This window comes from Lampris incognitus, chromosome 17 (assembly GCF_029633865.1).
Source record: "Lampris incognitus isolate fLamInc1 chromosome 17, fLamInc1.hap2, whole genome shotgun sequence".
In the NCBI taxonomy this organism is placed as follows: Eukaryota; Metazoa; Chordata; class Actinopteri; order Lampriformes; family Lampridae; genus Lampris; species Lampris incognitus.
The window spans coordinates 6,459,401-6,475,803 of NC_079227.1; the positions used below are offsets into that span (position 1 = coordinate 6,459,401).

The window sequence follows — 16,403 nt, forward strand, 5'->3', positions numbered from 1 at the left end:
GGTACTGCAGTCGAGGAACTAGACCCTGCTTGTACTTAATCGACCAATCATCTCGCAGCACTTAATTATGCAAGGTGTGCAACATCTGACAAAATTCATTGCTGATTGGTTGAATAACTACAAACAGGTACCTATTCAGGGTTGCAAAGAAAATATGCAGGATAGGGGGTCCTTGAGGACTGGGTTGAGAAACACTGAACTAGACCATACCTTGTTACATCAGTCATCCTCTACCACGACACACCCGTTCCCGTCTTTGTCCGACAAGAAAAGCTGGAAACGGCGCCAGCTTTTTGCGGTTCAGTCATTAAAAGACATAAACGGTTAGGAGCAGTGCAAAATGTTTTATTACGAACACAAAGAAAGAAAAAAAAACCCCAGTCAAACTTAACAGTTCTGTTGCACAAGTAAGTTCTGACCCAGTAGAGCCACATTTCCCAGAGGACGAAGGCCGGTCGGGTTCACACCATATAAAGAGCTTACATGGCACCACCGACAACAGGGGGCATTACCAAAACACAATTTATTCTTTTTGCCTTCATATTACCCACCCACCCCCACCATAAATCATTCATATTACTCATATTACTCCCCCCCACCCCCCACCCCACTACAAATCAACAAGCAGGCATCCACTGGGATGGACAGGATATAGGCTGTCTGCGGCTGGTAAATCTGATAATTCACCAGCCTCGACTTTACCAGACGACTAACCTCATACAGAAGGCCGACACTTTCCCCAGAATACCTCTCACTAGTTAGCGGTGCAGCACTAGTCTGAACTGCAGACAAACTGGGGGGTTTGTCACCGATTTTCTGCTCCAGTTTCGAGTCTTCGCTCAATGCCAATGATCGAAAAACATGTCGCCCCAGGGACTTTCACGGAAATGTTAGCGAGGCTGGAAAAATGAGAAGAAGATTTACTAACTTAGTGCGTTTCCATCAGCCGGGATACAGGTGGAGTACGGCTGGAAAGACCAGCATCCAGCAGAGAGAAATGTAGTCTTAAAGCTACGCCATTATTCATAACATCACACCTGACCAGAGACGAACTTTTACCCCTACTTGTAGACTTCTACCCGACCTTGCACACATAATGGGCATTTAGAAGGAATGTGCCTCCGCACGGTGTAATTCCCACACGAGGCTTGGATGGAACCAGGGTTTTATGAGGGCTGATATCTTTGCATATCTTCAGGCCAGCTTGGCGACCAATGCATCGATCAGTTCCTGCTTTTTGGTGCCGGTGGTCCGAACCCCAAACTGCTTACAGGCCTCCTTCAGTATGGGCACCGTCAGTTTTCCCAGGGTGCCGTTCTGCAAGTGCGTTCTCAGCTCGTCTTCCGAAATCTCCACCTTGGGTTTCTTCTCGGCGTTGCCATCAGCGTCACCTGGATGTGCACACACACAACACACACAGATAGTCAACACACCTTTAATCACTCAAACATTTCTATAAGGAAAAGGAGCCAAACAATAAAAACAAACAAACTGTCCAAAATTATACTTTCCATTTCCTGTTAGGAGTTTCATTTCCCCTGCAAAAAGCACTGGATTGGCTCACGTCTAGACTCCCAGCGGCTCTACCCCGGGTTTATTCTTTTTTTTTATAATTTCCTGCTGCATACAGCATGTTGTTGAAGAGAGGTGGGGGGTGGGGGGGATGAACTGCAACAGACCTCAGGTCAGATTGAAATGAAATAAACCCCTTATGTTTGAGACTGTTCAGATACATGTTAACTGTCAAGTGTGTCACAATAAAACACTGGAAAATAAGAAGAAGAAGACAAAGACACAGACGCTCTATTGAGAATGAACTGGATCCAAATTTACAGTTCCCATCTACTGGGAATTGGTAGGTATCTCCTGATTTTATATTTCAATAATATTTTAGTGCCGATTCAGTTCATAACGGGACTTTTCAAATATCAATATCATAAATATTGCTATTCAATAATACAATTTGTTGGGGCTCCATCCCGTCTTATGTACAGTAAATTGTGAAAACTGCAATAACCCAAAGAAAATATACAAAATGCATTTATCTGAAGCCATGCGTGTTCAAAAAAACCCTTAACACATGAGTACACTGACTTGGGTAAAACATCCCAACAATTACATCTCAGACATTCAGAGATGTAGAAATCATCACATCAAGCCTCTTCACAGCTTCTGTTTATTGTGACGCGACATTGCGAGTCAGGGGAAATGCTGCCATATAAAATCTTTTAAGGTGTAGTATCGCCATTTTGCACCGACTCCACCCCTCCCATCAGATATTGGGATTAATGAAAGCGTAGAAGTCCTGAACGTGGGTGATATAAAGGGAGTTGGATCTGGTCTGGATGTGAGGTAGTCATCAACTTGGATCTTACCCGTTTTGCGCTTGGCTGCCGCTTTGCTGTCTGGGTTGTAGTTCGCTGGGTAGACCAGGTCCTTAAACTCCTGCGCCAGCGGGCCCAGACGCTCATCCATCTTCTGCACCTTAGGCACTGAGACCAAGAACAAGGAAAGGAAAAAGAAAGAAAGAGTGGTCTATGAAGCAGCTCATGTTTGACCCTGGCTCCGTATAGTCTGCATGTTTGTGTGTCGACTTACTTATGAAGTCCTCTATGCTTTCAGGGGCAACCATGTCCAGAGCCAACGCTTCCAGGTTCCTGTAGTACTGCTGCAGGGCTGGGTTTTCAAAAGCATCAATCCTGCAAACACACACATGAAGAACTTCATCTCACTCTACGTGCACACAAACAATCTCATAAATGCACACCTTTTCTCTACACGATGTCTTCTTCCCTGACAATTTTCATTTCAATATCGCAAAAATATTAAATGACATGACAACAAATGTCACGCCATATGAAACAACAGTGAGTACTGGACTACTTGTCTGTCAGGTAATATCTATCTATCTATCTATCTATATATATATATATATATGAAATATATAAATTCACTGATTTTCAACCTTGTCTCTCTCTGTGACAGGGCGAGCACATGAAAAACAGCTGCAGTTGTTCATGATCGTTTCAGCATTTCTGGAGGCAGCAAAACATTTTTTTTTTAAATTGTCCACCAAGTGACTTATCGCGACGTTAATTAACGGCCGGAGAAACTAAATACAGCCTGGCAGAGTTTCTAATACGCTAATCTACTCTAAACACACTGTTCAAAAAACACATCCTCAGTCTCTCGGCAAAGCTAGGTTTACAACAGTGTAAGTGAACTCATACAACACTGGCACAGACGGCTTCACGGAAAACGGTACAGTAGCTCGCGTGCAGCAATGCATTGTGGTACGTACAGGCGCTACAGGAAAGATTCTGTGAGCAGGACGACACTGGTTTCTCGGTCAGCATAGAACACAGTGAGGACTTCACTGCTTCAGCCCACTACAGTACACATCAGTAAAGATCACACATACACAAAAACACTGGAGAAATTGAACAACTTGAACATCTCTACCTGTATTTGAACCTGAGCTTGGAGACAATCTCCTTCATTTTGTGTACTTGTACGTTTGAGGCTGTGGGACCCTGCGTGACATCCAGCGGCCGGATATCGTCAGCGTAGGGCAGATAGATGACATTGAAACCTGAGGCAGGAGGAGAACACAAGTCTTCATCACTTTATATCTACTGCCATGTCTTAACCCAAGCAAAGAAACCAGTATTCACTTTCCTGCCCTGGCTTATAATATACTACTACTTATATTATAATGAGACATAAAAATAATGATTTTTATTCATGGGGCACTTTTCTAAAACAATGTTACAAAGTGCTTCACAAAAAAAAAATCAGACAAGGCAAAAACAAGAGTAAGACCAAATAAGCAAAAGTAAAAATAAAAACAGTATAAATAAAAACAAATATCAGACAGTTGTAAAAGCTTTCATAAAAAAAAGAAAGTTTTAAGACGAGATTTAAAAGAAGCTAGAGACTTGGTTTGTCTTAGTTCAACAGGAAGAGAGGTCCATAGTGTGGGGGCTCTAACAGCAAAAGCCCCATCACCCTCTGTAACAAACCGAGACCTGGGAATAACCAGCAGGGCTCCGTTTGCACATCTTAATGGTCGAGGGGGCGTATACCAGGTCAATACATCACACACGTATGAAGGAGCAAGACTGTTTAAAGTCTTAAAAGTGAGCAGTAAAATTGTATAATCAATATGAAATATGACAGGCAGCCAGTGTAGGGAGGCAAGCACAGGAGTGATATGGTCATGCCTCCTTGTCCCGGTAATGAGCTGAGCAGTGGCGTTTTGTACCAACTGCAGACGTTGGAGGGAGCCCTTGCTGATACCAGAATAAAGTGCATTACAATAGTCAAGCTGAGAACAGATAAACAGATACAACTTTTTGCAAATCAGCAATTGATAAACATGACCTCATTTCAGAGATTCGCTTGAGCTGGAAAAAGCAGGACTGAACAACGTGTTTGATTTGATTATCAAAACTGAGGTTAGCATCGAATATTACCCCAAGATTCCTAGCAGCCTGCTTAAGACTACCTGACAGACCACCAAGATTAGTAACAAAAGGAGTGATGGAATTTTCGGGACCGAAGAGAATGACCTCAGACTTATCATTAAATTTGAGAAAATTTTCAGACATCCAGGATTTAATGCGAGAGTTGCTAGGGTGCTCGGATCTCTAGGTTTTAGTGGCATGTATAACTGAGTGTTGTCAGCATAAAACTGGTAGACCACATTGGGATTTTGAATTACCTGGCACAGGGGCAGCATGTATATAGAAAAGAGAGGGGGCCCATGAACTGAGCCTTGAGGGACACCACAACTCGAGGAGGTAGAGCTACCCAGAACAACAGAAAAAGTTCTGTTGGTGAGATAAGAGCGTAATAAGCTAAGAGCCGAGCTCTTAATGCCAACCCAAGTCTCGTAAGTGATGCAAGACGATGTTGTGATCGACCACGTCAAAGGCAGCACTTAAGTCTAAAAGAACTAAAATCGAGCAGTCACCTCTGTCTGTAGTCAGCAGTAGGTCATTAGTGACCTTAGCTAGAGCTGTCTCGGTACTATGACGTCCTCTAAAACCAGACGTTGAACTATTAAAAACAGTATTAGCGTTCACAAAAGAAATCAACTGAGAGGAAATTACTCTCTCCAGAACCTTAGATACAAATTACAATTTGGAGATTGGCCTGTAGTTACTTAGGGACAGGGGCTCTAAATAAGAGTGTAGAAACAGTGAAGAAAACGTGCCGAGTGTTGTACAAACTTTCCTCGCACATTTATCCCACAAAAAACCTCTCCTAACACTACAGACAAACTCCCAAATATTATCAAATACAACCAATTAATGTACCCCAATATAATATTATTCCTTTCCTTTGCTTAGTTGATAGCGCAGACGTTTCTGTTTCTTGGATACTCTTTCATGTTTAGCTCTTCAATATTCTTTACTTTGAGTATCCCATTAAGCCCAATTCTTTGTAAAACAGTAAAAAAGTAATACATTATTTGTCATCATGGTACCATTATTCAGAGTTTATACACTTTTTCTACCAGTGGCTTTTAATGTATTTTCCCCTGCTTTAGCTTAATTTCTATGACAAAAAGAAGTGATTATATTTTAGAGTTGCTATTGACTAGGTGTGCTCTAACACTATATATGATGTAGAAGTCAGTCTATATTTCAAATACTGTATATGAGACAGTCTACTCCCAACAGCTTGGACGTCTGTTGATTAGCGATTGCAGAAATTAAAATCTAAAAGCAAAGTTTATAATGTTGTGAAACTTTTATTCATTTGACCTAGTGGCAAAAGTATGCTTTGTGAAACTGGAATTACAAACCAGCGGTGTTGACAGTGTTGGTAGAACAGCAATGGGCCTATTCAACAGCGTCAGTTACCTGGTGGAGTGACCTGGAACTGCCCCGGGTCCACCTCCTCCCTCTGGGGCACCAGGGCCACGAATCGAGGTGGGGTGTTTCTGTGGCGGATGTACCGACACATGGCGAAGACGCTCCTCTCGCTACACCTCTTCAACAGGGCAGCAAACATACACGCGCTGCCTGCAACAAGAAACGCAAATTAGACGAGACGGCAAGTCTTCTGTCTCGAGCGACTCGCTGGGCAGAGCAAGGCAGCGACAGCGGCGGGTTAACTGTTCTATTCCTTGTGTAACTCAGTGGGTATAGACAGGGTAGCATGGGTCGAAAGTCAAAAACTTTACCTTAACCCTCTTGTTCTGTTCACAAACTACCAATGGATGTACTTTCTGCTGGTTATATTGACCCAGGCCACCTTCGGATTTTACAGCAATACAGTTGTAAAGTTTATTTGAAAATACCCGGTGTATCTGGTCTTCAACTCGGTTATCAAAAACATAACTAGACGAGTGCACTCAATAGAGTGAAGATCTCTGCCAGGCGTATGTATCTCCCCTTCTCCGGTGTTTGAACTTGGCGACAAACCACCCCTTTTTTTCACCTGCCGGGAGAAGGGAAATACACGCGCACACTGACAGAAAAACCAGTGTTTTTCCTGCCATTGTCAGACTTTTGTGCAGTGTCCAAGTTGGCTGAACAGGAAAAATGGAAAAAAAACCAAACTTGTTAAAATGCAGCACTCAAGCTAAAAAAAAATCCACCTTATAAAAACGTTTTGCCTGTCAGTCTGTGGATGCGCAGTCTCCTAGACGGACCCTCGCTCGAAGGCGACCGACTCTGACATGAAATGACGGATCAGGCTATGGTAATTTCAAAGCCCTCATTAAAAGTTATCAAATGTGTTTAACCATTGCGGCGTTCAGGATATGAGATGATTTCCAGCTGTGACTGTGATAAATCCTACTCTTGAAATTGGATTTTAATAGCAGAGTTTTAACACTGGAGACTACATGGCGGCGAGGTGAATCAGAGGAATCATTTCGGGTTCATCCATTGTTCCTCCAGTTCACCTGTGCCGACATCAGCCGAGAATGACTTGCTGGCTTGTGAAACACGATCGACTTGTTTACATTCAAGACTCACACCCGAATACATGATGTTTTGGTTTTGACACTGTTGCTACCCGATCTGAGTCAACCGTAGATGTGAGTCGTGCTGAGCACGACTCACATCTACGGTTGACTCAGATCAGGCAGCGACGGACAACGGCGTTGGTTGAGCGAGCTAGAGAGTGTATGGAGGGAGGGAGCAGCGATAGCGAGAACAAATGTTTTTCGGAGGATCTTAATCGCCGCAGCCACGAGAGGTTCTTCATCGTACAGTTATGATATGTCTTGTAGTTTGCGAGATTAGGTGCGGACGGACAGACAGACAGACAGACAGACAGACAGAAACATGGAGGGGATAAAAATATTAACAATACTTCCGGGGGGGGGGGGGGGGTCAGAGCTCTGATAGAGTGAAACTACCGTTTCAATAAAAGAAGAAAAAAAGTGTACACACACCTGTGACCTGGTCTTCCTCCGGATACAGAAAGACTGCGGGCCGTAAGTGGTGGTGCAGTTTGAGTTTATCAAGGGGTTTGAACCCCATCACAACGAATCCGGGTTCATCAAACTTATTTATGGCATCCACCTCATCCTTCTCCATCACAATCTGTTTCTGTCCGTACACCTACCGTGAAGACAGGAAAACAACAACACAACCACATCACGCTCACTCATTCATTCCTCGTCTTTACCCACTTGTTAATGCACTGGGTGGAAGGCAGGGGGGGCACTATGGACATGTCACCCCCCCACCCCCCAACCCACCCACCCACCCACAAGCCATTTAAACCTACGGACATTTCAGACACTCCAATTCACCCAACGTGCAGGTCTCGGGACTGTGAAAGGAAACCCTCGCAATCCCTCGTGATGTGTAGTCATGTGAAATTAAAAATACCCCCCCCCCTTTAAAATTCGGTTAAGTTTTACCAATTTTAGTCCTCGCCGTCTCTGAACTGAACATACTATATCCATCCGCATGTGACCTTCCTATTAGAGAAGCATGATTTCATCCAAAACGCTATAATCTAAAAAGCACTGATTCCACAAGTCTGCCAACACAGAGGAGCTTAAAGCTTAAGGTTTCCCACCTGTTCAACGTGTTATTTCTCCGTTTTTATTGTTTCGTTTTTCAACTGGCGGCTTTTATTCAGCCGAGTGTACACCAACACGCGAGACCCGTCTACTGTCAGGAGTACCGCGAGTCTCCTGTTAGGGATGGGTAAAGGTAAGTTACGGCCTTAAATAGAAAGTTGGACGAGTGTCTTTTTTCCACTGTTCACCGTGGAATCTCATATACCGCCCTGCCAATGAGGCCCCGTTTAAATAAGACGCCTTTGAGAAGTCCTGCATGGGGGACTCATCTTATGCAAGCTTCCTATGAGGCCACTTGGCTGGAAAAATACCCCCAAATACTGATGCAAGATGTGCTGGTCCACCTTAAAAAAAAAAGCTGGCGTGTTCATTTGTTGTCTCCCGATGGTTGTTGTGTGCACCGGAAATACTGATGACCTACTAGTACTACTACTACTACTTTCAGCTGCTCCCATGATCCTGTCTGATATTCATTTGCCTGCAGTTAGCGGTTGTCTTCTGTGGGCCGGCGCGGCAGACGTACCTGGGCTTTCTTGACCTCGCTGGGCAGCAGCAAGCTGCCAGTCTGCGTGTGGAAGGTGCGGGTCTTGCTGTGGACCGGCTCATTGGTCCCTCTGTACAGTCGGATGGGGGCTGGTCTCTTGGCCATCATGCAGGTTGCGTACACTCCCACCGCCACTTTCATCCCCTCGCCCAAACATAGACTCAACCTGAGACAGAGAGCGACAGAGAGAGAGAGAGAGAGAAACAGAGAGAGAGAGAGAGAGAGAGAGAGAGAGAGAGAGAGAGAGAGAGAGAGAGAGAGAGCGACCAGGTGAAGGAAAAAAGGTGAAAGGTGGAGGTCAGAGGCAGCAGAATAAACAGAGAAAGAGCTGCATGACACATTTTGTTTAGTTTTTTGATGGATAACGTGTTGTGATCATAATAATGCATTAAACATTAGATACTGCTTTGCTTTGTATTTTAGCACCGATTGCTTTCTCTTCCTCAATTGACACAGAACTTTCTTCTTCTTGAATCATTTTCTGTGTGGGCACCATTACATTTGAACACTTGGTGGGAATGGCTGACCTCGCCGGCCCGGCACCGTCGAAAAACAGCATATTCTGAATGAACGGCTGTTGCTCCAAATGCGCAGGTAGGAAATGGTATCAAATATGAGGGTTTTCTTAAATTTTATTTTCCTCCCCAATTGTATCTGGCCAATTACCCCACTCTTCCGAGCCGTCCCGGTCTCTGCTCCACCCCCTCTGCCGATCCGGGGAGGGCTGCAGACTACCACATGTCCTCCCATACATGTGGAGTCGCCAGCCGCTTCTTTTCACCTGGCGGTGAGGAGTTTCACCAGGGGGAAGTAGCACGTGGGAGGATCATGCTATTCCCCCCCAGTTCCCCCTCCCCCCCGAACAGGCGCCCCGACCGAACAGAGGAGGCGCTAGGCAGCGACCAGGACCCATACCCACACCTGGCTTCCCACCCACAGACACGGCCAATTGTGTCTGTAGGGACGCCTGACCGAGACGGAGGTAACACGGGGATTCGAACCGGTGATCCCCGTGTTGGTAGGCAACAGAATAGACTGCCACGCTACTCGGACGCCCCTACGATATTTTTAGACGAAAAAGCCACCATGCTGGACACTCGGAGGTTCTCTGTTCCTCTGATCTGTACCTGGCCAAGACTCTCTTCTTCTGCTCTTTGGCACGGACCCTCTTCTGGAGGTCCTCCAGTTTGGCACAGGGCTCCAGCTGCAGGCCCAGCTCACTCTCATCCTCCGGAGGACTGATAATGTCACAGAAGAAGAGCGAGACGTCGAAGCCACCGGGTTTCTTCATGTGCATCAAATCTATGACGACGCCTGACAGAAACAATAGGTCACACGTGCTTCCATTCAGACTAAATAAACCACAGTAACACCTCAGGTTTCTCTGCATTGTCGAGGGCCAGTGGGTTAAAACCAGCCCTCAGAATCAGAAACTGTTTTATTTGCCTTGCAGATTTTTACATGGGACACATAACATAAAAAGACATAAAGGTTTGGAATTCAATATATTTAAAGAAAATCTACAGTTCTTTGTATATAGAAGTGGTAAAAAGATGTCAATAAACTCTACATATAATAGATAAAAGAAAGGTATTGTGGCAATTCTATAATAGCAATAAAAATTATTATGTGGCTGGTTAGTGAAGTGGTGAAGAGCCAAAGCAGCTATTTTACTGCTACACTATCCAGCCGCACTGGTCCCTGTCAGATGTTAGGGAACCAGGGCAATCTGATGAGAGGTGGGCTACTGGACCAAACCATGCAACGGTATTGAAGGTGGATGAAGGCTGCAACAGAGGGTGGTCCCCAATCGTCTTGGTTCTCCATGCCATTGGATTCTGGCCACCCCCTGCCAAGGACCGTGTGGTGGCTGCAGGCACATCAGCCTCGCCATGTAAAAAGCTGTCATGCGCCCTCCAGTACAGTCATACTCAACCCCAAGAGACCTCCGACGATGATGGTAGATGGTAGGTCCAATGCCAATTCCCGCCCTTGGCCCTACCCCTCTGTTTTGCACGTGGCCGTGTAGGGTAAGGCTGTCATGTTTCTTTCGGGGATCAAGGGGTAGTGGTTATCTAGCCCTCCACATAGAGCGTTTTCAGATGCAGACGTGCCAGAAGAAAATTCCCAGAGTGCATTGCGAACTGAGGCACTGTAACATGGATTATGGCTACCGGTGCGGGGAAAGAAGCCCATAAATGTGTATATCTTCGCAGATAATCATGCAAAATGTTAAAAATCCATTGGAATAGCTTCGTTTAAAGTAGATGCAAAGGAATATGATATCACTGGACAACAAAGATTTTGCTTCCTGAACACTTTTGGGTGTATTTCATAGATTTTGGGCTGCTGATCATGCAAGTCACCTTAAAATTTTCCTATCACATACCAATTTGTAGATATAACCTATTTTTGTGATTTCCCGTCATATTTTAAGTCTAAGTTTAATTCGTTCTAAATTTCCTGCACTTCCTCGCTCATCTGATATCAGTGCAGGGCAGAACTTTCTATGGGCAGGACACGGAAATGGCCGATGTGTAAACATGCTTCCTGGCTATTGTCAATAGATTAATCTGTCTTGTTCTGTCCTGCAAATTTGGTCAGATTTGTCACTATAATAGTTGAGGCTTTAATATAAACTGTATAGTACTATAATGTTATAACCATGTTATAACATTCCACGGACTCTTGAGAATATCAGGAAACTAATAAAATGCCAAGCAGCAGACGTAACGATGATGGTGATGACATAACGAGTGGTGTCCCATTTCCTAGGTAAAGACTTCAAACTCTACCCCTTGTAGCTCCGTTCTGAAGGGCCACTATCCAGTAGAGGGCACTCCTAAACTAGAGGTAGGGCCCAGGCGGGGAAGGGGGGGGGGCAAAGATGGAGCCATGGCAGGGCAAGTCCCTCCATCGGATGTACCACTGAGGGATTTGAGGAGTGGTTGGCATTAGGAAATCCTACCAGTGGCTGGAAAAGGCGATGGACAGCAATGAGGCACTAACCATAACAGCACAGGAGCAGGCACTCAGCACCAGGTCAACAGAGGCAGGACTCTACCACACCAGACAGACCCAAGGTGCAGACTGTGTAAAAGTGCCTCTGAGACAGTCCAGCGTATAGTTACAGGGTATAAAATGCTAGCAGGGCCAGTGTACAGGTCAGAGTGCCATAATCAAGTTGCAGGAATCGTGTACAGGAACATCTGCCCTGAATACAGACTGGAAGTGCTCAAGTCCAGATGGAAGGCATCACGAAAGTTGGCTGATCACGACACAGCTAAGAACCTGTGGGGCCTCCAGATCCAGACGGATAAACGAGTACTGGCCAGCTAACTGGACATTGTGGTAATGGACAAAGAACAGAGGACTGCAGGGGTGATAGTTGTTGCAATCCCAGCCAACAGCAACATCATGAGGAAGGAATATGAGAATCTGGAGAAGTACCGAGGGCTGAAAGTAGAACTAGAGAGGGTGTGGAAAGCGAAGGCAAAAGTAGTCCCAGTGGCGATAGTAGCCCCTCGGGACTTTGATCCCTAAGTTGGGAGAGCAGCTCCAACAGATTTCAGGAGTAACATCCAAGATCTCTGCCCAGAAGAGTGCAGTTCTAGGAACAGCTAAGGTACTGCACAGAATCCTCAAACTCCTAGGCCTCTGGTAGAGGACTCGAGAATGAGGAGAGCACAAATATCTATCTATCTATCTATCTATCTATCTATCTATCTATCTATCTATCTATCTATCTATCTATCTATCTATCTATCTAGCTTTATACACCCACATATATATATATGGAGAGAGAGAGAGAGAGAGAATGATGTGACAATCCTGACTGCTTGACATTTAACCACTTGGTATGATATTTATAAGGAGAGAAGGACTGCTTCACTTCAAACCTACCAGTCTCTTTCAGATCTCCGGCCTTGGTGCGTGCCAGCTGGTTCTTGGCCATGTCGCCCCCGTGTGGCTCGTCCCTGCAGGTGAAGATCATCAGACGCTTGTGTGAAAGCCGCAGATTGACGTCACTGTAGAGGTTGGCGCAGCACCACAGGGCCTCGCCCAGCGACGTCTCCCCATTGCCCATGACGTCTGCCGCCAACTGAGCGCCTTTAACCCCACGCAAGGCGTCCACATCCTGAACCCTCTTTGCACCTGAGCAAGAGAGATGCTGCTAATTTTGGACCTGAACTCCACTTGTTGAACCGAACCTCAACACGGACACGAACGGAGAAACGGCAGCCGCAGCCGATGCTAATGCAAATATCATCTTATCAAACCATAACGATACCCTTCATAAAATATTCAACCTTTTAGAAATGAAAGATAACTGTGCACAAAGACAAGCAAAGAATAGTGTGGCATAACATCATATATGTCAGTTGTGTGTTGGTTGCTGTGTCCTACCGGGTTCCTTGAGGTCGTGGTACACGTAGACATGTTTGAAGGCATTTCTGGGATTCTGGCTCTTCTCTGTGCCATAAAACACCAGAGCCACCAGGTCCTTGTGACTGCTGATGATCTTACTGCCGTACACATTGTGCACGCACTGGAAGAGGAGGAAATGCGCACGTGCTGGATGAACAAAGAAGGGCACAACCCTACCACAGCCATTAGGGGAGCTTAACACACCTGATGTGAGTAGCAACCCAGCTAATACAGGGCTCCCTGTCCAGCGAAGTAAGTGAACCCACCTTTAAACAAGTTTACAACACAACCTATAGACATACCTTCCACCTATAACGTGTTTCCAGCCATTTCCATCTGGGGTTTTTTTTGGGAGGGGGCGACTCCCCCCCCCTTTTCCCTCCAGTTGTATCTGGCCAATTACCCTTCTCTTCTGAGCCGTCCTGATCGCTGCTCCACCCCCTCCGCTGATCCAGGGAGGGCTGCAGACTACCACATGCCTCCTCCCATACATGTGGAGTCGCCAGCCGCTTCTTTTCACCTGACAGTGAGGAGTTTCGCCAGGGGGACGTAGCGCGTGTGAGGATCACGCTATTCTACAATTTAGTCCACTTAACGCAACTTAATATTAAAATGATCATTATGAAAGGGAGAGCCACTTTATTTTGTGATTGTATTCTTACAACGAATGTGTTCTCTGCATTTAACCCATCCTATTGTAAAGGAGCAGTGGGCAGCTGAGAGTGAGAGTGAGAGAGAGAGAGAGAGAGAGAGAGAGAGAGAGAGAGAGAGAGAGAACTTACCTGCATGGTCATGTCAAAGTTAGAAGGTCCTTCATCCTCTCCTTTGATGAACATCTCCTTAGAAGCATCAACCAAGAAGACCAGGCTATCTCTCCCCATAACCTTGTAATCTCCTGACCAAACAATAAAGGAGAATTGTTAGCATGCTGGATTCAGTCATCCACATTGCAAAGAGCATCAGAGACTGAGAAACTACATTTACATATTAAGAGTTTGGGAAATTCAGTAATTCTCTAATTCAGACAGATTAACAAAAATTACTGAATGAGCAATCGATAGTACACAGAGCAAATTTCAAGACAACAATACTCTGACATTTGACAACTAATGTGATGAAATATGATGCATGATAGAAAAATACTGAGTACAAAACCATTGTGCTTAGTATTGATGAAGCTTATAAAACTTTCAGGAGCTGATAAATGGTAGAAAAGACTAATTACCACAGGTAAAATGATTACAATGACTCATCTATGACAGATCAATGGGTGATGGATGGACTAAATGCATGGTTGTCAAACTAACCTGCAGTCTCCTCTACCTCCTCCTGTCCTTCCTCCTCCTCCTCATTCCGGTAAAAGGCGTTCCACTCTGCCATGATCATTCACTACAATGCCTCAGATGCTGAAAATGAGAGACAGGTGGTGGTGGTGGGGGTCTTTCAAAAGGTGATGGGGCGGTCTGTGTAAATGGTCCTAAACTGTGGAGTAGTCTCCCAATGGAGCCGAGAACAGACATCTTTTTAATGGTCAAAGAGGGTTGAATCAGTTCACCTGGATACAGCATTTATTGTCAATAAACGCTGTATTCAGATGAACTGACTCAACCTTCTTTGACTTTCTTACCTGGATTATGGAGCATGCATCAAGTCACTCCTTTTAATGGGGTTTTCCGCTCGCGTAACTCCCTCTACTTCAATCACTAGCTCTTAACACCGTTGTAGATGGACAGATGAATGAACGAATGAAGACAGACAGATAGATAGATCAGTTTTGGGTTCTTTCTGCTCTAATTTGATCAGTTTAATTTTGATTCAAAGCATCACATTATTCCTTTATATCACTTCACTCCTTTCTCATTCGTTTAAATCTTGTTTTCCTCATTTATTACGCCTAAAACGGATTGCATTTTAATGCACAAAACGCGCTACAATCGAAGTTTGTTGCTTGATTGACTCAATAGTGGAAGCAACAGTCTTGCAAACACAAAACGCTTGCATGCTGCTGCAGCTTGCATGTTGCAGAGTTTACATGTTGCTACTGTTTACATGCGCAGCTGTGTACCGGAAGTGTCCGCAGCTGCAGCTTGCATGCTGCTGCGGACACTTCCGGTACACAGCAACACAAGCAACAACGCTGCGCGGACGAAGACGACGCTCAACTTTCGGCGGGTAAAGTAAGCGCCAGCTGGCCGTTAGCTATGCTTTACGTCATTACGTCGAGTTGGGCCAGCTGGTAATCCATGTCCGCCTAAAACAAACCCACACAGACCCATGTCGACTCCGCCCGAGGAGAAGTTAAAAAGCGATAAGAGCTTTCAGAGCCATACCTTCCAGACGCCCGGCCGCGTGTGAACCGAGCAGGACGCGAACGCGCACAACTTCATATTCGCGGGTCGAAATATTGCAGTGCCAGCGAACGCGCCAAAGCGCCTACTGCCCTCTAGAGGTTAGGCGGTGGTAGGACATGCGGTTTACGGCTCATGGGCCTTTTTATCTCCCCCTTAAAAAATGACGGCATAGAGAAACCGCAAAAGCTTTGTGAAATCAAATTATTTCCAGGGATAAGGTGCAAGTTGTAACTGAATGTGTTTTGTGATTGTCGTTTATACTTTTTAACACTAACTAATTGATTTTAAAAAACGATTTGAATATCTTGACTCTCCCCCCTTCTCTCTTTTTGATGGAATTCCTGTGCTCTGGGTTGCTGACAGTTCAGGAACTATTTTTGTTTGTTTGTCATTAATGTTTTTTTTTTTTATTGAAATCCAACAAACACATAAAACAACGAATATTGGACGAATATTGGGGTTAAACTTAATATAGTCTTTGGTGTCCAACTTGGAAAAGGCTTTTATGTGTCCTGTCTTTCTGTGCAAGAAAGAATATCGTGTTGAAATGGATAGATCACAAGCCTCCTACAATAGCAGGTTGGCATAAGGTTATATTTGAGCTTGTACCTATGGAATACTTGACTTACAGAGCTGAGTGTAAGGTGAACGTATTTTATAAGATATGGTCCCCTTTTCCAAACTACATAGGTCCAAGGTTGGCAGCTGTTGTACTAAAGCAGTATTTCTCAACCCAGTCCTCAGGGAACCCCTATCCTGCATATTTTCTTTGCAACCCTGAATAGGTACCTGTTTGTAGTTATTCAACCAATCAGCGATGAATTTTGTCAGATGTTGCACACCTTGCATAATTAAGTGCTGCGAGATGATTGGTCGAGTAAGTACAAGCAGGGCTACCTATGCAGGGTTACAATGAAAATCTGCAGGATGGGGGGCCTTGAGGACTGGGTTGAGAAACACTGGTCTAAAGGGTTTATCAGACTGCAAGATAGACATTTAACACCATGGCTTGATGTGTATATAAATG

The 16,403-nt window shown here is 44.9% G+C and overlaps 1 protein-coding gene across 3 annotated transcripts; it reads right to left on the bottom strand.

Moving 5' to 3' along the window:
• Positions 1-611: 611 nt before the first annotated feature.
• On the bottom strand, positions 612-15,390 carry xrcc6 (X-ray repair complementing defective repair in Chinese hamster cells 6). Of its 3 annotated transcripts, none has more exons than XM_056297276.1 (13): positions 15,356-15,390; positions 14,333-14,431; positions 13,808-13,920; positions 13,005-13,146; positions 12,501-12,752; positions 9,725-9,911; positions 8,577-8,763; positions 7,415-7,583; positions 5,871-6,032; positions 3,463-3,592; positions 2,599-2,699; positions 2,376-2,492; positions 612-1,391 (listed from the first exon to the last, which is right to left on the bottom strand). In XM_056297276.1, exons 2-13 carry the CDS (start codon positions 14,409-14,411, stop codon positions 1,195-1,197), a joined length of 1,836 nt encoding a protein of 611 aa, XP_056153251.1. In that variant the 5' UTR covers positions 14,412-14,431; positions 15,356-15,390; the 3' UTR covers positions 612-1,194. The 3 variants fall into 3 exon arrangements, with proteins under 3 accessions (XP_056153251.1, XP_056153252.1, XP_056153250.1); XM_056297277.1 differs by lacking the exon at positions 15,356-15,390 and adding an exon at positions 14,653-14,958; XM_056297275.1 differs by lacking the exon at positions 15,356-15,390 and having other exon boundaries at positions 14,333-14,568.
• Between the last annotated feature and the right edge of the window lie 1,013 nt (positions 15,391-16,403).